Below are 26,482 nucleotides of genomic sequence, written 5' to 3' on the forward strand. Positions count from 1 at the left end.
AGCAATGGTTCATTTTCTCCTCGACATTGGTCTTCCTTTAGTATGGTGTTGATTTAGTCAATTATAATATTTCAAGGGCAGCACGGTGGCCTAGTGGTTAGCACAACCGCCTCACGGCGCTGAGGTCCCAGGTTCGATCCCGGCTCTGGGTCACTGTCCGTGTGGAGTTTGCACATTCTCCCCGTGTCTGCATGGGTTTCGCCCCCACAACCCAAAAACGTGCAAGCTAGGTGGATTGGCCACGCTAAATTGCCCCTTAATTGGAAAAATGATTGGGTACACTAAATTTATTTTAAAAAATTATAATATTTCAAATAAGCTTTCAAATTATTTTGTTCGTTCATCGACAAATTTGGGCACCCTTATTACTTCAGCGAGGAGGAATGTGTAGTTCACCTGGCTGGAGCTTGGAAGGCAAGTTTACAGAACACAGGGGAAGTTGGGTCACCGTGGTTGAGATTTCTGTGCCCAGTCATTTGTATGGTTTGGTGAGGCTGAGTATTTTACTAGCTTGAACGCAGTTGATATCTCAGTCTGTCATCACTGGGCATCCTGCCTCGAAGATAATGGTTCTCTCCAGCTGTCCAAATTTAAAATTCTGGCAGATACACTCAAGTTAAAAGAACACCATAGCTCAGTGTGCGCTTTGTTGGTTCTGTAGTCGGTAAATTCTGAATCTGTCACTCTTGATTTGAGGAAGTCCCTGTTCAATTGCGTGTTCCTGTCCACTTTATTCTGTTTCCTGTGTTCTCCTTGCGTTTTTCTATATGAGACCGTGCAATTCTGTAATATCGTGCATACCTGACTGTAGCATGGCATCATGCCGCATTGGACATTTTCAGGTGCTAACCAAGGTGTCAAACAACACACAAGCATGTTAAATGCAGCAATTTTCTGTAAACGATATGATACCTGCCTTTTTTTGAAGTTCACCATCTATTTAGCAACTTAAGAGACGAGCTTCAAATCAAACGTAAAACATATTCTGGCTCAGATTATAAACCTTCTTAGAACTACATTTCAATTATTGCAAAAGGTGCGTTTCAGTAATATTGTACTAAACTCTGTGTACCCACATCGTACCAAGAAGCTCGACCATTTTCAAATAAGCTGCCTTTGGAAGCTCCCGATGATCAGATGGCATGACAGACGTGCTCCCCCAAGTTGGTATGCCAATCATCCACACCATATTGAGGTGGGCTGGTCATGTAGCCAAAATGCCTGACACTCACTTACCAATGCAAATCTTCTATGGCCTGCTTGAGTCTGGGATGCGCTCACATGGAGGTCAAAAGAGGTGCTGCAACAGGGTTGTCTAACATACGGCCCGTGGACCAGAGGCAGTCCCGCCAAAGATTTCTATCCAATCTGCCAACCTTTCAGAGACAAGGGTGAAGGATGCGGATCAGAGGTAGCACAACTTGTAATGTAGCTGGGACTTGTTCCAATACTCGGTTACTTTTCCACCTTTGTGTTGCTGGCAATAATATGAGCAATATCCAGCGCATTTCTGTGAGATTCGGGAGCTACAACCGCCATATTTTCACTCAGGCATCAGTCTGCATTCCATTCTGCTACCGTTTTGGACCTTACACAGCACTGGTGAGGCAGGGCACATGTGGCAGCAGAATCCTGGAATATGACAAGGAGGAAGGCGTTTATCTTTCAAGCGTTGGGTTGAGGAGAGTCAGTAGACAAATGTCACCAGTGAGAAGATGCATGGTCCCTGAAATTTAAAGGCTTCTGGGTGTGCAGCTGTGGGATGGACAAGCAAGTCATTAAGTTACAAAAAAAGTATCACAAGCGAGATGTAGTCAGCCCCTTTTTTAGAAACAAGACAACAGGCACAAATTGTTCCCCTCGCTACAGACTGAGGTGGGAGGGGGGCACGGACCTCAGTGTTAATTTGGATGACAAGTCCCACTTTGGAACTGGGCTTCACGCTGTGCAATCTGTATCTAAATCTAGAATCTTAGAATTTTGTTTCCCATCCAGAGGCAGAACCTTACACTATCCCAGAATAGGCAAATTGTGGAACTTTCCTTCAGCACTTTTAGTTGTGGGAATTCCAAATCTTTCAAAACATTCCCTTTGATTCATTGCACTGGTTTGGCAGCACACATTACTATGAATGGCTTTTTTCGAGAAAGAAAAATGTCAAAACAAAATTAAGATCACTCCTGACAAATGGACATCTATCTGAAATACTCTGTATGGCTGCATCGAGTGTGCAGGCAGCTATTGATCAATTGTGCAAACAAAAATAATGCCAGGTAGCTCACAAAATCAGCGTTCGACATAGTGACCAGAAGATTAATGAATAGATTATTCTCATTTGAAGCTGATTCATAAAAACACACTTTTTTGTTGTTTTGATTAACAATGGGATTAATTTCAAGTGCCTTGTCTTTCTGAAATTTGCTTTTTGGTTCACTGAGTGACAAAAAAAATTGAAACGTGCTCCCTCACTTGTAACGATTGGTCAAGCCTGCACTTGGAAAACACTTGGGAGGCTTTCTTTAGGATTTTCAGGATTTACTTCAAGTATGGGAGAAGCATCCCCTGGATTGCTGTAATCAAATAAAAGAGGGTGCAGTATCCATCGAAAACTAGCACATCTCAGAGGCAGGGAGAAAACACTGGATTCTTCGGCCGCGCCGTAAGATCGCCACGGGCGAGACGCGGGTCATGTAAAGGTTCATTGACCTTGAGCAGCAATTTCCGTTTGCTGGGCGAGCACGGCCAGAGAATCCCGCCAACGGAGAGGAAACCCTGAGCCAGCAACTCATCCAAAACTGAATTATCTATGGTATCAAGTTATGGTTCAGCTAACTTTATAGCAGTTAGAGATAGGTAGTGAGAAAAGGCAGTTCTCGCAGCTCTGCTGGAAGCAGTTGGTTTTAGAAGGCTAAAGAGGGAAAATCTTTCTCAGCCTTGCTATAAGAAATGCCGTACTCGGGACGAATGGTTAAGAAAACACATGCCGGACCCTAAAGTCTAGCTAGTTAAGCAAACTAGAAAAATGAAGCGAAGTTTCCAAGAAGTCTGGAGTTAACGTAAGGTTAAGTAAGGTCACAGCAAGTTGAAAATAATCAGATCGAGAGACGTCAAAAGATATCCATCCGTCTATAAGGCACAGGCGGGAATGTGATGAAATACACTGTTTGCTTGGATGAATGAAGCTCCAACAACACAAGAAGCTTAATACCATTCAGGATAAAGCAGCCCCCGTGATTGGCACCCAATCTACAAATATTGACTCCCTCCACCACAAACGCACAATGGCACAGTGTGTACCATCTACAAGATACACTGGAAGAACTCACTAAGGCTTCTTTGAGAGCATCTTCCAAACCCACAACCGCAATCTTCGAGCAGGACAAGAGCAAAATACACATGGGACACCACTTGGAAATTCCCCTCCAAGCCACTTATCGTCCTGAATTGGAAACATTTTGCCGTTCCTTCACTGTTGCAGGGTCAAAATCGTGGAACTCCCTCTCTAAGACGACTTTAAGAACGCAGCTCACCAGCACCTTCTAAGGGCAAATAAGGATGGACAATAAATGTCCGCCAAGCCAGTGACACTCACATCCCATAAACGAATAACAAAAAATCATTCCTCATTGGACAATCTCCAGATGCCAGGAACTAGTCTAGTGAACCTTTGTTGCATTCTGTCCAATTCCATCCTTCCTTGGGTAAGGAGAGCAAGACTGTAGATAGTACTCCAGTTTGGGGCTCACAAATACCCTGAGAAAGTATTGGGTGTTAAATAAATGAATGAATGAATGTAGTACAGGTAGAAACATGAAAATCGGCTCTGCTTAGAAGTTCACATTACACAACCTCTCTGGCATTTGGTGTGCAATTATCTGTTGTATAGTAGATGCAATGATTAAAAATATCAGTGGCACTAGAGTATCATGTCACAGCCGAGAAGATTCTAATCAAAATTATTGCTGTATGGCGATCATAAAATAATCCTAGAAATGGTTATAGCACAAAAACAAAGAATAAAGAACAAGACAGCACAGGACCAGGCCCTTCGGCCCTCCAAGCCTGTACCAGTCATGATACCAACCTTGGCCAAAACCCTCATCACTTCTTGGTGCCATATCCCTCCATAACCGCCCTATCCATGTATTTGTTGAGATGCCTTTTGAACGCTGTTTATGTATCTGTTTCCACAACCTCTCCTGGCAACACGTTCCAGGCACTCACCACTGTCTGCATAAAACATCTGCCTCACACATCTCCTCTATACTTTGCCCCATGGACCTTAAACCTATGCCCCCAGGTGACTGACCCTGCACCTCGGAAAGAGTGCCTGCCCATCTACTTTATCCACAGGAAATAGTTGATGCTAAAACATTGAATAAATTCAAGACTTGGGGAGAATGGGATCAAAGGCTATGCGGAGAAAGCAGGATTAGGTTATTGAGTTGGATGATCAGCCATGATCGGGATAAATGGCGGAGCAGGCTCGAAAGGCCAAAAGGCCTCCTCCTGCTCTTTTCTTCTATGTATCTATGCATCTATGTATCAACATTATCTGCCACTCCACCAACCTTGGTGTCACCTTCAAACTTACTGATCAGACCAGCTACATTTTCCTCCAAATCATTTAAGTATACTACAAACAACAGAGACCCTAGCACAGATCACTGTGGAACACCACTAGTCACAACTTTCCATTCAGAAAAACACACTTCTACAACTACCCTTTGCCTTCTGTGACTGAGCCAGTTCCGTATCCATCTTGCCACCTCAACGCTGATCCCGTGTGACTTAATCTTTTGTACCAGTCTGCCATGAGGCACCTTGTCAAAGGCTTTACTGAAGTCCATGTAAATAACATCCACCGCCCTCCCCTTATCAATCATCTTTGTCACCTCCTCGAAAAATCTCGCCCAAGTTCGTGAGGCATGACCTATCCTTCACAAAACCAAAAAGAGGCCATTTGGTTTGTCATGTCCATCTCAGTTACCTACAAGACAAAATCAGCTAGTCCCACTCCTCATCTTTGCTTCATAGCCCAGCAAATGTTTTTCTCTTTGGTTGTTTATACAATTCCCTTCTGAAAGCCATGATTGAATCACCTTTCACCTCCACCATATCCCCATGCAGTGCATTTCACATCCTAACCACTCACTGTGTGAAAATGTTTTTCTTCATGCCACTTTCTTTGCTAATCATCTTAAATCATTTTCCTTTGGTTCTCAGACCTTCTACAGTTTCTTACCATCTATTTGTCTGGACCCCTCATGATATTGAGCACTTCTATCAAATCTCCTATCAACCTGACCTTTTCCAAGGAGAACAATCCCAACTTCTTCAACCTATCCGTGCATGTGAAGTGCCACATCCCTGGAACCGTTCTCATAAATCATTTCTTCGCCCCCCCCTCTAAAGTCTCCACATTTTTTCGAAAGTGTGATGCCAAGAGTTGGACCCAATGTCCCAGCTCGGGACAAACCAAGTGTTTTATAAAGATTCACCATAACTTCCTTACATTTATACTCTATTCCCTTATTTATAAAGCCTAGGATCCCATACATCTACTTATAAAATACAGGATCCCACTTATCTTTGAATCACATTCTCAACCTGCCGCCCTGCCACCTTAAATATAGATCCCCAGGTCTCGCTGTTCCTGCACCACCTTTAGAATAATTTATATTGCCTCTCCCTTACCAGAATGTATAATTTCACACTTCTCTGCACACTTCTTGGAATTAACTTTCATTTGCTACGTCTATGTTCACCTCATTGGCCTGCCCTTGTCCTCCTGGAGTTGTAAGACTCATTCCTATTTATTTCATTTGTTCTCATTTATTTTCTTATTTTGGTCTGTGGACCCAAAATCAGGATGTGACTTTAAGCAGAAGACTCAAGTTGAAACAGCCTGCTTGCCAGGACCCGCAAGTTTTGTATTTTGGAGTTAAGTCAGACTCCTCGGCATCGACTGGATCTGAGGAACCAGCTTTGGAGGTAATCAGTTTGATTGGCTAACTGGCAAACGATGGGCTTGCCAGGGACAGTGATTTGTTCCTGCATGATGCTTTCTGAGAGAACTTAGCAGAAGTGTTTGGACTTTTGATGTGAAAGTAATGTTCTCTTTCTCTCTCCTACCTGCCAAAGCGAAAGAACTTCTATATTGTTCTGAAAGCAGTGAGTGCTGTGCTGTGAACCTGAGATTATGCAGTCTGCTGTGTAGGTAGACAGCATTGCCAGAAGTACCAAAATAAAGCCTGAACTTCAGAACGACATTGACTGGAAGTCATCCCAGTGCATCAGAGATCCTTATCCTTTTATTTTTATTTGTAGTTTCTTTCCTGCACCACAGAGTTAGAAAGGGGGAGTTGGGAAAGGGGTAGTAGATAGCCAATTATATGTTCTGACCGTTTAATTATAATACTGTACATAACAAAAGGTTACTTGTGTTTTAAAGTTACAAACCTGGGGTGGGATTCTCCGACCCCCTGCCGGGTCGGAGAATCGCCGGGGGCCGGCGTCAATCCCGCCCCCGCCGTGTCCCGAAGTCTCCGGCATCACAGATTCAGCAGGGGTGGGAATCGCACCACGTCGGTCGGCAGGCCCCCTTCGGCGATTCTCCAGCCCGCGATGGGCCGAAGTCCCGCCGCTGTCATGCCTCTCCCGCCGGTGTGGACCAAACCACCTACCTTACCGGCGGGACCAGGTGGCACGATCGGGGCCTACCGATCGGCGGGAGGGCCTGTGCCGTGGGGGCACTCTTTTCCTTCCGCCTTCGCCATAGTCTTCACCATGGGGGAGGCAGAAGTGACCCCCTCCCCTGCGCATGCGTGGGGATGACGTCAGCAGCCGCTGACGCTCCGGCGCATGTGCGGACTTCCGCTGGCCGGCGAAGTCCCCTCGGCCCCGGCTGGCGTGGTGCCAAAGGCCGTTCCCGCCGGCCGGCGGAGCGCCAACCACTCCGACGCGGGTCTAGCCCCTCAATGTTAGGGCTTGGCCCCTAAAGGTGTGACGACCTCCGCACCTTTGGGGCGGCCCGACGCCGGAGTGGTTCACGCCACTCCATCATGCCGGGACCCCCGCCCCGCTGGGTAGGGGAGAATCTCGCCCCTGATGACTGTAGTTTATTGGGTTCAACTAAGGTCTTTGGGTATTTCAAGTAAAATCTAATTTCACCTGTGACTCCGGATCAAGTGGGGCTGGAATTAAGGCCATTGAGTCTGTACCAACCCTCAGAACGGACACCCTACCCAAGCCCACTCTCCCTATCCCTATAACTCCACTTCACCTGCACATCTTTAGATTGTGGGAGGAAGCCGGAGCATCCGGAGGAAACACCGTTGACACGAGCAGAACATGCAAACTCCACACAGTCACCCAAGGCCAGAATTGAACACGGGTCCTTGGTGCGGTGAGGTAGCAGTACTAACCACTGTGCCACTGTGCCGCTACCGCAGCTAGCGAGGTCAGAGAATTTTGTGCACTGTTCGCTGGTGGCAGGATTCTCTCCTCCCACCCACTTGTCAATTGGAAGTCCCATTGAAAATACCCCACACCTCCGGGGAACCCGCAGGCAGTTGTGCGCTTCCAGCAGGATCTGGGAATCCTGCCGCCAACTAACGGCTGGAGAATCCCTAGTCTCCTTAACCCTTTGTTCTCAAGCTCTATCCAGATGAGGAATCAAGAGTAATGTAGGGCTGGAGAATATGCATTGAAACAATGGACCTGGGATATGGCAAAGTGCAAAACAGATATTCGCAAAAGCTGTGGAACAATCACAATCAATGAACCTGGACTCGGCAGATCTGGGAAGAGAAGGTTCAAGGTAGGTTGGAAAGTAGGAATTAAATAAATGGGTTTTGGGTTTAATTTAGCAAATAAACACTCATTTTCTTTGTTCAGAGAGAAAGGATGAGAGTTGCTTTGAACTGCTATATCTGAAAATCTGGTGATTGCATTTGAGCCAAGATGTTTTGTTGTAATATCCAGAAACAATGAATGGCATAAAATCTGGAAATAGCTTCAACAAGAATTATATCAAATGACACATAAATAATACTCATACCTTGTTTATCTTGTGCATTTAAAGGTGCTCCATGTGCCACAATCATTTTAACTATTTGTTCATTTCCTATGCAGGCTGCAAAGGATAAAGCATATTCCCCTGACATATAAAAAGAAAGAAAAATTAATTACCACTATTTTAAGAAAGCATGGAAGCGATCTTCAAAGATTCATGTTTTTGCAGAAAAACGTCTCCGACTATTATCACCATGTAGCATTTTTCTTTAGCACTGCTCATTGCAGAATGAGAATACATCAAATAAATCGACATAAGTCATAAACGTGAATGGATTTTGCAATTTTTCCACAGGAACCTATTAAATGTGGCACAAAGTGAGATTCTAACAATTAATAATAATTAAAACAAATTCAAAGAAGGAATGTATACACATCTGAAGCTGTCTATCTGTTTCCACCAGTGTTGTAGAATCCACCTTGTAACTGCCCTGGAGCACGATGTGACCTGTTCGGAAAGCAGGTGGATAACCTGTTTTCTGTGTTCATATAAACTGCTTTTGTTTGTACCAAAATTATGTTCTGTACTCCATCCAAACTTGGCGGAATTGAGGAAGGAGTTGGTTACAAAAACAATATGCAAAAAAAACCTGCTCTGCCGATCAGAAGGCGCTTCCACTTAGTCGAGGTTCTTGTTACGAAAATGTAACATTCGAATTCCGAAACAAAATTTGAGTGAAAAAATGGTTAATTTGGAGAAATTATGTAAAATATGTAGTAACAGTTATTTTATATTAATTTTCTGAAGAGCTGACATGCTGGATAGGGCAGAAAATTTGCACAATATACATGATTCTTGTTACAGTAAAACATTTTTAAAATAGATATTGAATGACCTTTGAAGAACTAATTCTAGCTCTCATTGTATTCTGCCATCTGAATTGGTGAAACATTTTACAAAGGAAAGGGGACAGTTCATTAGGATTGGTCTATATACGGACCAATGAGGAACCAGGTTGAGATCCTGCTGTGTTTCAGGAGCGAGGCGTGAAGTTAAAGAATGGATCTGAAATGCAGTAATCTCTACTTGCTAGAGAACATCGGGCCAAAGATAAGTATGAGTGAAGAAAAGATGCAAGAGACAAGATTTCAGATTCCTGGGACCATGGGACCACTTCTAAGGCAGGAGGGACATATAAATAGTAAAAAGGCAATCAAAAGGAAGTGCGGGCTGATTAGAACCAAAAAGGAGACCATCCTGTGATGGCTCAGGTACTAAATCAATGCTTCTGTCAACAATAAAGAGGATGCTGTCAATGCCACAGGAAAGAAGGAGGAGTTAATAGATACAAAAGGGTGTAGAGGAGGTACTTAAAAGGTTGACAGCACTTATAGTAGAAAGGTCACCTTCGGAAGGATGTAATTCCTTTGAAAGAGCACAGGGGTAATTTACTAGAATTGTATCAGGGATGAAAGGCTTCAATTGCAGGAAAAGGCTAGAGAAACTTTGCGTTGTCCCTACAACAGAGAGGTTACAGGGAGATTGGACAGAGACAGTCAAACTCTAAAGTGCATTGATAGAGTAAATCAGAAGAAACTGTTGGTAAATCTAAATTAATTAGCAAATGAACCAGAGGGGAGATGAGGAGAAATTATTTTATGGAACAAGTTATGATGATCTGGAATGCATTGCCTGAGAAGGAGCAGATTCAATCATAAATTTCAAACGAGAACTGGATAAATATTTGAAAAGAAAACAATTGCTGGCCTTTGAGGAAAGACTATGGATTGGAACTGATTGGACAGCTGTTTCAAAGATCAGAGATAGGCATAATGGGTCAAATGGTGTCCTCTGTGCCATTCTAAGATACAAATTAAAGACTTCTGCTTTTTAAAGTATGGGTGCGAGGCATTTGGAAATTATTTTGTGAATTAAATTTAATAACCTGCTTCTGTTTGCATAAAAATCTAACAGCATCCAAACATGATTTGAGGAGGTTATTGGGAATATGAAAACACAGCAAGTCACTAAGACTTGCAGTAGGCCTGGAAGAAAATCCCCATTACAAACATTTAAAAAAATGAAGGAAATGGTTAAAGCAAGAACACATTGAGGCTTACGGATTAAAGGGTACAGATAAGGTAAATCCAGAATATCAAGCTAAACCAGTCAATATAAGGACGTGAACGTAACTTATTTAAGAGTAGATTTATAACAGATACTGAAAGATATTTTGATTCCTAGGTTAACATAGAACAGTAGGAAACATTTATAGAAATAAAAACGTCTGGCTTATTCAAATCCAATTTGATGTTCAATTGAGAAAGTTCAAATACCATAAAGATGCATTTCAACAGTCGTTCTCCATCCTTGATTTTATATTTTTATCAATATAAAGTCTCTAAAATAAGGTTAGTGGAAGTATTTCGGTGTCAACAACATTGAGGCAGATTTTGACTGTGCCCTCACCATCGTGATTTGGAACTAAATCGACATCCCACTATCACTTGGGCAAAATCCTGAAACTCCCAGCCCATTCCCCTGTAACAGCATTGTGGGAGCACCTACACCTCATGGACTGCGGCAGTGCAAAAAGGCTAGTTACCACCACCCGCTCGAGGACAATTAAGGCTGAGAAAACCTATGAGCAATTTTTTTTTTAAATGGGTGGCCACGAAGTGGCAGCCTGTTTTACATCTCACTCTTTTCTTTCATTTTCATTCAAGTCAATGGAAATAAAAACAACGGGTAGAGGTGTAAAATGGGTTACTTTCACCATATCAACTCCGGAGACAGAATAGCTTCTGTGAAGGAGGATTATCACAAACACATGAACATGACGGAATGACACAACATAAAAACTTTTCTTCCCCCTCAGTCTCAATTTCATTTCCTCCTGTCCCGAAAGCAGTATATATGGATATGCATTTTTATAAATACTAGCGTTCCTCCAATCTCCCTCTGATGTGGCAATTCTTCGGATATGAATTTGACCGGTTACTGTCAACAATACAGCCGTCTGAACATATTCTCTTTCCCTTTCTGGAATCATGGAATTCTACAGTGCAGAAAGAGGCCATTTGACCCATCAAGTTTGCACTGATCCAATTTAGGCCCACCCAGCCACGCCATCCCCATAACCCCACCTAACCTGCACATCTATGAATACTAAGGGGCAATTTAGCATGGCCAATCCACCTAACATGCACATCTTTGGACAGTGGGAGGAAACTGGAACACCCGGAGGAAACCCACACAGTCACAGGGAGAACGCACCAACTCCACAATGAGGCCAGAATTGTACCCAAGTCCCTGGTGCTGTGAGGCAGCAGTGCTAACCACTATGCCTCAGGCAGAAATCTAGCAGGATTCACTGTATGACATTTAGGATCCTCTTGATCTATTGCCTCCCTTAAACTGGTGATACTGAGATCAATTGTAGCACATATTACTACCACCTGGATTGGAATCAAACCTGTACCACCATTGCATCATGTCTTAAAACTGCACAACTACGGTTTTATTGTAAATGCAGTTAAGAAATCTTACCGTACCATAATAACATCGACAATCTTTTCCTGGAGTGAAAAACGTCCCTACAGCACGAGAATGTTTTATGTCTGCATTTAGTGCCAGCAGCTCCTTAATAAGATCCACATTCTGATTCACCACTGCAATGTGCAGTGCAGTTTCACCTGAAGACAGATCATCTATTCTAGTATTATTGTAAATTAAATCTCGTCAAGTAATAACGTGTATATAAAGTACATTCTTCAACTTGATGTGGCATATTTACTGCAAGAATTAATAATTTGTAAATACACAATTAAATATGTTCGGGCTGGGGGTGGCCCTTGAATAAACAACTGAGACATTTTCATCGATTTGTAAATTATATGATTGTCCCAACTCCAGTAGATATTTTAATCTAATATCATGGGCTGAAGGTCCAGTGGCCAATGGACATGGGTTTAGAGATGCGGGGGCTTGAAAATAGGAGAGAAATCCTGTCAGGCCGGTCCCAAGACACGTTTCTGCTTCCAGCAGATTCTGCAGGAGTTGGTGTGGTGGCTGGGAAGGTTACCCAACTAGCCCGGTAACCAATTGCATCCCTTCAGGGTTTAGTCAAGAACAATCTCCCGATGTCGACTGCATTTTCCACGGGGGTACCTGTTTCATCAGGAAATGTTGGTGGCCTCCCAGTGGCAGACTTGGTAGCCTTTGGAGCCGGAGGCTCTGTTCATTGTGGAAAGTGTCGCTATAAGACACGGCCACGACTGTGACTGTGCCCGTTCTTGTGATGGATCTTTTCCCCGATGGCCTTCACATTTCTGGCCGCCTTATTTCCATTTTTTTGACTGGGAATGGGGTGCCTTTATGTCTTCTTACACATTTCACCTTGGTACCTACCTCTGATGCTGCTGAGCGGACTTCCTGGGGACACACAGTCAGGGAGGGTGAGAAAAAGGCAGAGGATAAAAGAAATGACCGTTTGGAAGGAAAAAACAGGCTTATCCCATTCACCTGTGGCACTGCAGAAGGGACTGTCCCTCATGAATCAGCCTTTACAGCCACAAAAGATGCTGTTCAACTAAAAGTGATATAGGTTCCAGGCACAGTCCATCGTCTCCCAAGAAAAACAGATGCCATCACCATCTGAGGGATATGCTGCTTATCTTTAACTACTGGATTCCCTCCTGCTGGCCCTGCAGACTGGAGCCCACCCTCCGTCCATAATTGGACAGGACTGACAAAGGCAGGCAATTAATTGGCTGCCTCGTCCAAAATTGTCCTCTGTTGCTGGCATTTGTGAGTTTTCCAACCTGCGTTTCATCGGCATGGAGAGTTTGGGAAACAGGAATGAGAATCCTGTCCTCTTTCAAAAAGTAATTCTATGTGTTCATTGTCGCAAGAGTTTTAAAATAGTCACCAGAAGTAGGAGGTATGCAATCCACTGATGGAAACTTACTAAAATGCAAACATCTGGAAAGGGAAGCAATTGATTTTTAGTCAGAATATTAAAGGACCCAAATCGTCCGTTGCAGGTTGAGAGATGCGGGAGATCCTGCGGAAGTCCTAGAATACACACTGAAATGGTGTTGGACGTTTAAACTTCCGATAGGCTAATAACTCAATCAGAAATGGCACAAAGATAGTTGCTACGGAAATCCAAAACATCACCTTGGTACTCTCCTCTTTTAACTTTAGAACTCAGACATAAAGTTTAGGATACTTCATTGTGCAGATGGCTGTGCTACACCAGACCTGGGCAAGAAAGCATTTTATTCTTGAGTATAACATTCTTTCCTGATACTAACAAAAAGTTAGTTATGAAGCAACTTTAGTATAGTAAAATGTCCCAAGATGTTTCATAGTTTGTGACCCAGGAGGAAAGGGAGGAAACTATAAGAGATGACCAAAGGTAGAGTTAAAGAAGTAGCTTGTAAGGAACTTTTGAAGGTGAGGATGGATTAAGTCAGCCAAAGGGATTTCAAAAAGAGTTTGAGAGTGGAGGGGGAGAAGAGATTGGGGAAGGTAATGCCAGAGATGGTAGAGCAAAAGGGAAAACACACAGTAGATTGAGTAGTGAATATATGGAAGGTTATAGGACAGGTTTTACATATGCAGGAAGGTGATGGAGGGATTTGTGGATGAGGATAAGGATTTTGAAATGCGTAATGAGTTAAGAAGCCAATGAAAATCAGGGTAGAAATGATAGATAGACAAGATATTGTGTTGGATAGGACGAGGACGGTAATATTCTGGATATGTTGGTTATTACGTAGGAGAAGGTTTGCGAGGCCAGGAGGGGAAAAGACAAATCTTAGCCAGAAGATCTTGCCAATCGACTAGATATAAGACTTGAACAAAAAAACAAAGAAAAGTACAACACATGAACAGGCCCTTCGGCCCTCCAAGCCTGTGCTGATCATGATGCCCATCTAAAAAAAACCTTCTGCCCTGACTGGTCCCCATTCCTCTATTTCCTCCCTATTCATGTACCCATCCAGATGCCTCGTAAATGTTGCTAATGTGCCTGCTTCCACCATATACTCTGGCAGCGCATTCCAGGCACCCACCACTCTCTGCGTGAAAAGGTTACCCTGCACATCTCCCTTAAACTTTCCCCCTCTCATCTTGTAATTGACACTTGCTGTCTTGGAAAAAGCCTCTGGCTATCCACCCTTTCTATGCCTCTCAATTTTGTAGACCTCTATTAGGTCTCCCCTCAGCCTCCATCTTTCCAGTGAAAACAATCCAAGTTTATTCAACCTCTCCTCAGCCAACATCCTTGAGGACAGGCAACATCCTGGTGAACCGTCTTTGCACTCTCTCCAAAGCTACCACGTCTTTCTGATAATGTGGTGACCAGAATTGCCGCAATACTCCAAATACGGCCTAACCAAGGTTTTATAGAGCTGCAACATGATTTCCCAACTCTTGTACTCAATGCTCCGGTTGATGAAGGCAAGTATGCCATATGCCTTCTTAATCATCTTGGCTACCTGTGTTGTCACTTTTAGGGAACTGTGGATCTGCACGCACAGATCCCTCTGTATGTTAATGTTCCTCAGGGTTCTGCCATTTACAGTATAATTCATACCTAGATTTGATCCTCCAAAATACATCACCTCTCATTTGCTCGGATTAAATTCCACCTGACATTTCTGTGCCCAAGTCTCCAATCTATCTATATCCTGTTGTATCCTCTGACAATCCTCGACATTCTCAGCAACTCCGCCAATCTTCGTATCATCCGCAGACTTACTAATCAGATCACCCACAATTTCTTCCAGATCATTTATATATCCACTACAAACAACAGAGGTCTCAGCATTGATCCCTGCGGAACACTACTGGCTACAGATCTCCATTCCGACAAGGTGGATAGCCAGAGGCTTTTTCCAAGGCAGCAAGTGTCAATTACAAGATGAGAGGGGGAAAGTTTAAGGGAGATATGCAGGGTAACCTTTTTCATGTAGAGTGGTGGGTGCCATATGGGGGAAGTTAAAGCCATCCATCACAACTGCTTTTTTCACACCTGGGATAGATCCCACCTGGTCCGGGGGACTTGTCTACCTAAATGTCATTTATGATACTCAGCACTTCCTCCTTTGATATATTGACGTTCTCCAGAGCGTTCACACACCTAACCCTGACCTCAACATCCGTCATATCCTTCTCCCTGGTGAATACCGATACAAAGTACTCATCCTGTGGTTCTATGCATAACTTCCCTCCATTGTCCTTGAGTGGGCCTACTCTTTCTCTTGCTACCCTCTTGCTCCCAATTTATGCATAAAAGCCTTGGGATTCTCCTTGACCATGTTTGCTAAAGATGTTTTTAGACCTCCTAATTCCACGTTTAAGTTCCTTCCTCCTGTCAGTGTACTCCTCAAACGATTTGTCCATTTTCAGATGCCGAGACCTATTGTATGCTTCCTTTTTCCTTTTGATTAAGCTTACAATTCCCTTTATCATCCATGGTTCCCGAATCCTGCCATTTCTATCCTTCATTTTTGCGGGGACATGCCTATCCTGCACTTCAATCAACTGCCCTTTAAAAGCCTCCCGCATGTCAGACATGGATTTGCCCTCGAATAGCTGCTCCCAATCCACATTCCCCAGTTCCTGTATCCATGACTACTTGAAATTTTATGGAATTTTGGTCGCCAAGCACAAAATGCTCCCAACTGAAACATCAATCACCTGGCCTGCCTCATTCCTCAATCCCAAGTCTAGTATGGCCCCTCCCTGGTTGGATTGTCAACATACTATATCAATCCCTCCTGGACACATCTAACAAATTGCTCTCCATCCAAGCGCCTGGCTGTAAGGGATTCCCAGTCAATATGGGGAAGTTAAAGCCATCCATCACAACTACCCTGCTTTTTTCACACCTCATCAGTATCTCATTGCACAACTGCTCCTCTGTCCCCTGCGGGCTGTTGGGAGGTCTAAAGTACAGTCCCACACTCTGATTTCACCCTTCTTATTCCTGAGCTCCACCCATAGTGCCTCACTACAAGATCCCTCCAATGCGCCCTTGCTCAACACAGCTGTGATCTGCTCCCTAATCAGCAATGCAACTCCCCCTACCTATTTTGTTTCCCCTTCTGTTCTGTCTAAAACAACAATGTCCCAAAATGTTAAGCTGCCATGCCTCTGTAAATGCAGTACCTCTGAGCCCTGCGATTTCCCTCTACCTGCTCTTACACTGTTCTATGTTTATCTCAGTCTCACTTTTCCCCCGTCTCTACACTTCCTGGCCTGCTGTTCCGGTTCCCACCCCTCGGCCACAGTAGTTTAAACCCTCCCGAAGATAATGTGAGGTCAAACAGGACACCAAGTTTCACAGTAATTAAAGCTTCAGTGCTCATCTAGGAAGAAGAAAGACATCAAATGCTATGGTGACTGATGCAAAGGGAGAAATAGGGTGGATTGACATAGGTGACATGATGGTATTGTCAATAATATCAGATGCACAGAGAGATCAAGAAAATGAACCATGGTCACAATCAGACTAAACATAATTTGTAACAAGAACTAGGTTGGCCTTATGTTGTGACCAAATGGAAACCAAGGGCTGAATTTTGCACTCTTTTGTGTAAGCTGTCATGGGTGAGCACGTTCCTGCTTAGCTTGTTCACGCTGCAGCTATTAAGCAAGGGTTGTTAATTAGCTTGAGGCAGCTTTCTAGCCCAATGAGGGAGGAAGCTCCACCTCAGAGCTGCCGGCAACTTCACAGTGGTTCCAGCAGCACCACCAAGAGTGGTAGCCACTGCAGAAATCCCCGATGTAGGCCTACTGTGATTGAGCCATGATTCAAGGCCTTAGAGGGATGAGGAGGAGGGGGATGGGCAGGAGGGGACAGAGCAAAGGGGAGGAGAAATATAGAAGGAGCATAATGCCTGGATGGACAACCAGTACACAGGGCCATAAGGGAGGCACCACCCCTCCCTCCTTGCCCAGTCACCAACCTGGCCAGTGAAAGGTAGTGTGTTGGATAGTTGGCACCAGCCTTTCTAGATAGAGTAAATTCCCAGTGGTGGCAGTACCATTGATTGCCCACTTAAGGACATCAATTGATCCATGGACAGGGGAGCTTCCCTCACCACTGGTAAAATTGCAGTGTGTGTGTGTGTGTGTGGGGGGGGGGGGTCTGGTTAGGTGTTGGACCAATGCCCCTGACATGCACCCAATATTATGGTCTACCCACCTGACATCGACCCACCACCACCATTCCCAGTGTGCCATAAAATTCAGTCCCAGATGAAGGGGGGGGGGGGCAAAGTGGGATAATGTTAACCTGTTTCAGAACCTTGCAGAAGAAAATAAGTCTGAGAGATTGATGAGGACAAAAGAAGAAGAAAGGAAGTGACCTTTCTTTGTATTTACAACATGTTGAAGAGCATTCCTCTCAGGGTCATCATCACTTAAAATTTCATCCATAATATGATATTGTGCTGATCTGGATCAATACCCCTGACAACTAAAACATGATATGATCCCAGTTATTTCCATTTCTGTACTTGATACTAGTTGGGCATACTGTGACAAAGCTGAACTTGTAACAAAGAAAAATATTGGAAATTAAGTAAAACCACAATGTATTTTTTAAAAGTGATTTCTGAAAGATGAATATATATTATTTTGATATTTTAATGAAAGACTGCAGCCACTTACCCTTGTACATCTCACAGTCAATGGGTTCATCAATTAAGAATGGAAAGGCATTGAGCAATATAATTGCAGCTTCCTTACTGTTATATAATGCTGCAACATGCAACACAGTTTCTCCAACAGAACCTATAACATAACAAGGTAAGATTTAAGAGCATAGATACATATCCATTCATCGTGTAAAACAGAAAAGATAGTTATTACATTCTCTGGAAAAGCCCAATTTCAGCTTTCTGTTGCATGGATAATTACATTGCTTTAACTGTTTGTTCTGCGTTATGCCACTTTTCTGTAAATAGTGTGAAGAAGAGAAATGCAAGTTTCTTCTACTACGTATGAACAAAAAACATTGACAAAAAATAGTCATTTGTGCCTGTTCCTTTATAGGTCTGTACCAACAGGTCTAACATGGACAGGTGTTTGATTTAATGTTTACAGCACAGAAGGAGGGCACTCAGTCCATCGTATTTGTTCCAATTTATTGATCTCTTTCCATAGCCTGCTATCTTCCTCTGTTTCAAATATTTATCTGATTTTGTCTTAAAAGATGCAATAGGCGCTGCCTTAATCACTCAAAATTATATTGGCCTTTTTACGGCTTTATTTACCTGTATTCATAATTTCAGGGAATGATATAGCGGAACCTCTGAGGCTCTCTGACCATCCACATAATTTCTTTCCATTTAGTCTATTCTCAACTTCCCCCAAAATATATGACTACACTTACGAATGTTAAATTTTATCCATCCTTCCATTCCTCTAGTCCATCTGACTCTTTGTCAAACGTTCACATTTGTGTAGTCAACAATTATTGAGATTACATTCCCTTTACCCAAGTTGAATATATGTACATGGAGAACAAACATGAACCCTGTAGTGCATCGCTTTCAACCATTCTTCAATTATGAAAAAAAAAACACTGAACCATAAATCGTTATTTGTATGTCAACCTACTTTCTGTTTGATCTATAGGATTTCATCTGATAACAAACACCTACATTTGTCTGAAATGCCTCTCACGAGCCACCTTATTGAACCTATTCTGAAAATCCATTCAGACTAAATCTACCGCATTTCCTTATCTGACCAATATGTTGCTTCCTCAAATAAAAACAATCAGTGCAAGGTATTTAGTTAACATCTCCGGCATTATTCTAACCTCCGCAATAAGACTTCGGCCTTCAGAGCTACCCTCCTTTTAACTTTTAACATTTTATATGCGTGTACAAGTTCTATTTCTCTTTATATTACCTGCATTATCAGTTTGTCTTTTTCATATTTCTTTTTACATCTCACCTCTCTACCACATTCCTCATGAATATCTTTCATTTTTGTTCACTAATTTTATGTTGTGTATAGTTTTAATCTATTTAGCCATATGTTTCTAAATCTTGATTTTATATTATACTTTTCTATATCTCGTATTTGAATACTTCCTGCTGTTAATCTGTTGACCTGTTTGCTCAATTTCTCTCAAGTTAATTAGGGACAGTTTTTATCTCAGAGCCTTGCATTTTTCCCTAATCAATACGGTTTTCTTTGACTCTTCATTATCCTTTTCTATTCCTGTATCAATCCTATGTTGTGGTTGCTACTTATCAATCGTTATCTTACAATAAACCCAAACAAAACAACCCCCCCCCCCCCCCACCGCCGCCACTGACGTGTTACTGTCCCTTAAAGAAGTCAAATGAACAGCCTCCACCTCCTCCTCCGCCCTTCTTACGGCGAACTTGATTTTTTTCTACGTGGAGGAACTCACCCGTACCGCCCGCTTTTAGCGGCTCCGGGTCCGCCAGCACAACAAGATCCACCTCCAAGCTATCAGGGGGGCAAAGGCTACCACTTCAGCTTCTCCCCCCACCTGCACTCCCAGCTCCTCCGACACTCCCAAATATCATTACCCACGGGATCGGCAGGACCTCCACTCCCAAAATCTTCCACATTACATTTGCAAACACTTTTCAGCCCTCTCCAACTTCGAAGACGCCTAAGATACATTGACATGGTTCGCCGGACTCTCGCGGTGTGTCCATACCTATCCTCCACCCCTGGAAAAAAAAGCCTCATTCGAGACCCCATCATATGTGCCCTATGCACCACCTCAAACTGTATGAGACTTGCTCTCGCACATGATGAAGACGGGTTTATCCTCTGCAGCGCCTCACTCCACACCCTGGCCAGCATTACTCCTCCCAACTCCTCCTCCCACTTGCGCCAGACCTCCTCCGCTGGAGCACCCTCCCTCCCCATATATATATCTGACTCCTTGCTCTCATCTATCTCATCCTTAGACAAAAGCTTATCCTTGAGTGCTTGAGGCAGCAGCTGTGGGAACGAACTCAACTCCTTCCTCAAGCCATGTACCTGAAGCCATTCCCATTTGGCAGCAAGTACACCTCCTCAAGCTCCTCCAATTCCGCAAAGTTACCCCCCCCACAAATAGGTCCCAAAAATACTCTATCCCCAACCGCCCCCACTCTAGAAACCTCACATCCAACCCTGCCAGAAAAAAGCTATGGTGCTGCAAACTGGGATCTACAGGGACATGCCTTCCATCCTACAGTGCTGCCGACATTAATTCCGTACCCTCAACGCTGATACCACCACCGGCTTGTGGAGTACATGGCTGGCAAGAGTGGAAGAAGTGCCAACAATAGTGCCCTCAGAATGGATCCTTACAGGAAATCTCCTCCATCCGTCCCCATACTGACCTCTCCTTCACCGCCTACTTCCAAACCTTAGCTGTGTTGGCCGCCCAATAACAATTCTGCAGATTCGGTAGCGCCAGCATCCCCCCCCCCCCACCCACCCCTCCCACGAGCGTCAATTGGGAACACCTCACTTCTCCCCATATTGAGATTATACCCCGACAAAAGTCGGAACTCCTCCAAGAACACCATAATCCTGCCAAAACTTTCAACCGTGTTTGCAACATATAACAAGATGTCATCGGCGTATAAAGAGACTCGATGCTCTATTCCTTCCTCAATACTTTGCACCACTTCAAAGCCCTAAGTGCCTTTGCCAACAGTTCAATCACGAGGGCAAAGGGGAGAGTAGACACCATTGCCTTGTCCCTCAATGCAACAAAAAATATTTCAAACTGACACCTTAGGACCCCTTACAACAATCTCAGACAGTCGAAAAACCCTGACCAAACCCAAACCGCCCCAGCACCTCAAATAAGTACGGTCACTCTACACAGTCAAATGCCTTCTCCGCGTCCAGAGACACAACCACCTCCACCTCCCGACCCATCGAGGTAATCATTATCACATTCAATAATCTACGAACATTGGCCGATTGCTGCTGCCTCTTCACAAACCCCATCTGGTCCTCCCCAAACACAATTCTCTATCCGCACTGCCAGAACCTTCACCAATAGCTTTGCATCTTCATGCCCCCTGTTGGTTAGGACCTTCAACGAGGCAAGGGAGGGGGGTGTTCTGCCCCCGACGATGTCTCGGGCGCTAATCCCCCTGATCCTGAAGCGTGATAAGGACCCCTTGCAGTGCGGATCATACAGGCCGATTTCACTGCTGAATGTAGACGCCAAGTTGCTGGCGAAGATCTTGGCCACTAGAATAGAGGACTGGGTGCCGGGGGTGGTACATTCAGATCAGACGGGTTTTGTGAAGGGGAGGCAGCTGAACACTAACGTGCGAAGGCTGCTAAATGTCATAATGATGCCGGCAGCTGAAGCAGAGGTGGAGATTGTGGTGGCATTGGATGCGGAGAAGGCCTTTAACAGGGTTGAGTGGGGGTACTTGTGGGAGGTGTTGGAGAGGTTCGGGTTTGGGGTGGGGTTTATTAAATGGGTGAGGTTGCTGTACGAGGCCCCGATGGCGAGTGTAGCGACAAATGGGAGGAGGTCCGAGTACTTCAGGCTCCACCGTGGGACAAGGCAGGGGTGCCCCCCTTGCTTTTTGCGCTGGCCTCTTGCCATGGCTCTCAGGGAGTCGAGGAGGTGGAGGGGTTTGGTGCGAGGTGGGGAGGAGCACCGAGTGTCGCTGTATGCGGACGACTTGCTGTTGTATGTAGCAGACCCAGTGGGGGGAATGCCGGAGGTGATGGAGATTCTTGCTGAGTTCAGGAGTTTCTCGGGATATAAATTGAACCTGGGCAAGAGTGAGCTGTTTGTCGTACACCCGGGAGATCAGGAGGAGGGGATTGGTAGGCTCCCGCTAAAGAGGGCAGTGAGGAGTTTTAGGTACCTGGGGGTTCAGGTGGTTAGGAGCTGGGGGACTCTGCACTAGCTCAATTTTACTAGGTTGGTGGAGCAGATGGAGGAGGAGGGTGGGGAGGGGGGAGGGGAGGGGGGGTTTTAGGGGGATAGTGTTATCGTTAATTTATTTTGTTGTTTATTGGGGGTTGGGGAGGTGGGGGGGTTTTTTATATGCACTGTTACGGGTGCCGGGGGGTGTTTATTACTATTATTGTTATTATTGTTTTGTTGATATATATTTTTCAAAAAATTCCAATAAAAATTATTTTTAAAAAAGCTTTGCATCTTCATTTAACAACGATATCGGCAGTACAACTCACAGTGCTTCAGTTCTTTATCTTTCTTTAAAATGAACGAGATAGACATCTGATACAATGTGGGAGGAAGCTTTCCCCTCCCCTCCGACTTATTGTGCATCTCTCCACTAACAGGAGCTCCGCCTCTGATCCAGACTTCATATAATCCTCTGCAGGAAACCCGTCTGGTTCCCAGGGCCTTCCCCAACTGCATCGCCACACACACTCCAGCATCTCCAATTGGGGGCCCCAGCCCCTATACCTTTACCTCATCCATCGTTGAGAACTCCAGCCAATCCAAAAACCTCCAGCTGCCCTCATCCCCCGCCAGGTGCTCCGAACTGTACAACCTCCGATAAGATGCCTCAAACACACCATTTACCTCCTCTGGTCAGCTTACGGCCTCGCCCCCCCCCCCCCCCCCCCCCATTCCACTTAATCTCCCTCGCTGTTGCCTGCCTCCTCAACTGATGCACAAGGATCCTGCTTGCCTTTTCCCCCATACTCATACACTGCCCCTCTGACCCTGCACAGCTGGCCCACCGCCTCCCCCGTCGACACTAGCCCAAACGTCTCCAGGGTCGACACTAGCCCAAACGTCTCCAGGGTCGAAACTAGCCCAAACTCCATTTGGAGCTTCTGCTTCTCCTTCAGCAGTGCCTCCTCAGGCACCACTGAGTATCTCCAGTCCACTGCCAGAATGACCTCCATCAGCCTCTCCGCTTGCTCCACCCTCACCTTATGTGCCCGAATTGAAATAAACTCCCCCAAACCACTGTCTTTAACGCCTCCCACAATGGATCCACCGAGACCTCCCCCATCTTATTATGCTCCACATAATTCCGGATAGCCACCCCTATCTTCTCACTGACCTTCTTATCAGCCAATAACCCCACATCCAACCTCCACGTGGCTTCTGGGAGCCCGCCCCCTCTATCCATCCAGTGTGGCGCATGGTCAGGCACCTCAATCACTGAATACTCAGTCTCATCCACCCCTGTCAACAGTGCCTTGATCTGGTAAAAAAAAACCAATCAGGAGTACCCTCTGGACATGCGTTAGGAAAGAGAATTCCTTTGCCCTCGGCTTCTCAAACCACCACAGGTCCGGCACCCCCATTCGTTCCACAAATCCCAGCTACCCTTTGCCATTGCCGACACAGGCCTGGGACACGACAGGTCCAGTCCCAATTTGGGGCATAAATGTTCATCAACACCCTCGGTGCCCCTCCAACCTCCTGCTCAACAAATCTACACCAGGGTGGACTACGATGCTCCCCACTGCAAAGGACAACCTCTTATTAACCAACACTGACACCCTCCTCATCTACGTATCCAGCCCCGAATGGAACACCTGTCCCATCCATCCCTTCCTCAGCCTCATCTGATCCACCACCTTCAATGAGTCTCTTGCAAAAACACAACTTTCGCCTTCACACTTCTCAAATGTGCAAATACGTACAACCACTTAACCAGTCCATTTAATCCCCGAACATTCCATGAAATCAGCCAGGTCTTTTGTGCCCCCCCCCCCCCTCCCCCTCTGGTCAGCCATACCTCTGCCTAACCAGCTCCCCAGGTCCCCACCCCACGCGCCCCAAGGTCCACCCCAATATGTCCGTCATTATCACCCCTTAAGCAACTACGCCACACCAACTCGATCCATGTCAGCCACCCATCCCTGCCACCCCTCTCCTTAGCTCTATCTGTTGTTGTACTTTGTACCAGCAATCACGTCGTGAACGGATAACAAGGACCAAACAACTCCTCCTCAAGCAGGAGCTACCAAATAGGCTTACTCGACCTGTAAAATGGCGTGAGGTCAGGAATGTGGAGGAAAATCTCATCCCCTCCAAGTAAAAAGTAAATGTAGCTGCCAAAGCGCTCACTCCATAGCCGCCACCAAGGTCTCATTATTGTCCATTTTTAACATATCTGTGAACTGGCTTCAGATTTCCCCTGCTGTTTGATTTCCACTATTTCGAGACCAGTAATTCTTAGCATGGTACCATTTCCCTTTATATTTTTCAACATTATCCATAGCAATGGTTTGTTAAAGTTATCCCATCCACCTCTACCCTGCCTAACTCTCCTGAAAATATGAGTACTACAGCACCTAGATATTATTCCTCCTCATTACCATTCTAATTCTCCAAATTTGTTTTGTATCTTTTATGCATTCACATGAATACCACTCAATTCTGCCACATAGCCACTCAATGCTGACCTATATATTGACCCATATTAGTTTAATTTTTTTGACATTCTATGCTCCTTCTAGAAGAAGGTTTTTCTCATTTCCTTTCCCTTCTGCTCTGATAGTATTGTCTCACTATATATTTCAACTAAGCCTACACTTTCCAACCCAAAAACATCATTAATCCTACTTTCCCTCTCTGCTGCCAAATGTTTGCGTGTGGATGCACCCTTTGGCAGCTATATTTAATTTTTACTTGGAGGGGATGAGATTTTCCTCCACATTCCTGACCCCATGCCATTTTACAGGTCGAGTAAGCCTATTGTACAAAATATATACGCGTCTCCACTGAGGTTGGATTCACATTTTAGATGGTGGACAAAAACTGGATTTCCTTCCAGACACATTTTCTTCTGGAAACATGGCATTTGGAAGGCCCTTAAAAGCAAATCAGGTTTGGGAGATTGTGAAGAAAATGCGGAGGCCAGCTGAGGAGTCTGGAACATTCTGAAAGGGAGGTATAAATTGTTTTTCATACCTTCAAATGTCACCATTATTTATTTATTTATATTCATTTATGGGATGTGGGCGTCGCTGGCTAGGCCAGCGTTTATTGTCCATCTCCAGTTACCATTCTGAAGGTGGTGGTGAGTTGCCTTCTTGAACCGCTGCAGTCCCTGAGGAGTAGGTACACCCTTCGTGCTGTTAGGGAGGGAGCTCCAGGATTTTGCCCCAACAAAAGTGAAGGAGCAGCGATATATTTCCAAGTTAGGGTGGTAAGTGACTTGGGAGGAGAAGCTCCAGGGAGGTGGGGTTCCCAGGGGCAACACAGGTGGAGAATGTAGTCAAGAAGGCATATGGCATGCTTGCCTTCATTGGCCGGAGCATTGAGTATAAAAATTGGCAAGTCATGTTGCAGCTGTACAGAGCCTTAGTTAGGCCAGACTTGGAGTATAGTGTTCAATTCTGGTCACCACACTATCAGAAGGATGTGGAGGCTTTAGAGAAGGTGCAGAAGAGATTTACCAGGATATTGTATGGTATGGAGGGCATAAGCTATGAGGAGAGGTTGAATAAACTCGGCTTGTTCTCACTGGAACAACAAAGGTTGAGGGGCGACCTACAAAAATATGAGGGGCATAGACAGAGTGGATGGTCAGAGACTTTTTCCCAGGGTGGAGGGGTCAATTACTTGCGGGCATAGGTTTGAGGTGTGAGGGGCAAGGTTTAGAGGAGGAGATGTACGTGGCAAGTTTTTTTTACACAAGAGGGTAGTGGGTGCCTGGAACTCGCTACCGGAGGAGGTGGTGGAAGCAGGGACGATAGTGACGTTTAAGGGGCATCTCGACAAATTCATGAACAGGATGGGAATAGAGGGATATGGATCCCGGAAGTGTAGAAGATTTTAGTTTAGGCAGGCATCATGGTTGGCGCAGGCTTGGAGGGCCAAAGGGCCTGTTCCTGTGCTGTACTTTTCTTTGTTCTTTTTGTTCTTTGTATCTGCTGCTCTTGTCCTTCTGGATGGTAGTGATGGTGGGTTTGAAAGACGCTGTCGAAGGAAGCTTGGCGAGTTACTGCAGTGCATCTTGTATATGGTACACACAACTGCCACTGTTCGTCGGTGGTGGAGGGTTTGAAAGTTTGTGGAAAGGGGAGCAGTCAAGCAATTAGGGGAACAATTAGCACTTCAACAGTCAAGGGCATCCAGCCTCTGATCTTCGGGTAAGTGTTCTCCAAGGCGGCCTTCAGGACCTTCAGGATGCGCGACGACACAGAATCACCGAGCAGAAATTTATAGCCAAGTTCCGCACACATGAGTACGGCCTCAACCGGGACCTGGGATTCATGTCGCATTACATTCATCCCCCACCATCTGGCCTGGGCTTGCGAAATCCTACCAACTGTCCTTGAGACACCTGTGATTATCCCTCTATCCAGTCATTCCGCCTGGACGTGTAAAGACTTAATTACCTGCAAAGACTCGCATTCAAAGTATCGTCTTGCATCACTGACTTTGTCTATGTATGTGTTTCTGGAACCCACCTCTTAATTCACCTGAGG

At 44.9% G+C, this 26,482-nt stretch overlaps 1 protein-coding gene across 14 annotated transcripts in view; it reads right to left on the bottom strand.

Annotated features, from left to right (window-relative positions):
- The window catches only part of LOC119976272 (transient receptor potential cation channel subfamily V member 6-like), a 177,183-nt gene that overhangs the window by 64,268 nt on the left and 86,433 nt on the right, over nucleotides 1–26,482 (bottom strand). For 12 of the 14 annotated variants that reach the window (XR_005462894.1, XR_005462895.1, XR_005462893.1 and 9 more), the window contains 3 exons: nucleotides 17,705–17,827; nucleotides 11,572–11,727; nucleotides 8,063–8,161 (listed from right to left, as the gene is read on the bottom strand). Coding sequence is in view for 10 of the 14 variants with exons in the window: in XM_038816676.1 (XP_038672604.1) it covers nucleotides 8,063–8,161; nucleotides 11,572–11,727; nucleotides 17,705–17,827 (378 nt within the window). In the remaining 4 variants the exon portion in view is untranslated. The remainder of the gene's footprint in view (nucleotides 1–8,062; nucleotides 8,162–11,571; nucleotides 11,728–17,704; nucleotides 17,828–26,482) is intronic. The other 2 variants (XM_038816675.1, XM_038816677.1) reach the window with 2 other exon arrangements.

This window comes from Scyliorhinus canicula, chromosome 13 (genome assembly GCF_902713615.1).
Source record: "Scyliorhinus canicula chromosome 13, sScyCan1.1, whole genome shotgun sequence".
NCBI classification, from domain to species: domain Eukaryota; kingdom Metazoa; phylum Chordata; class Chondrichthyes; order Carcharhiniformes; family Scyliorhinidae; genus Scyliorhinus; species Scyliorhinus canicula.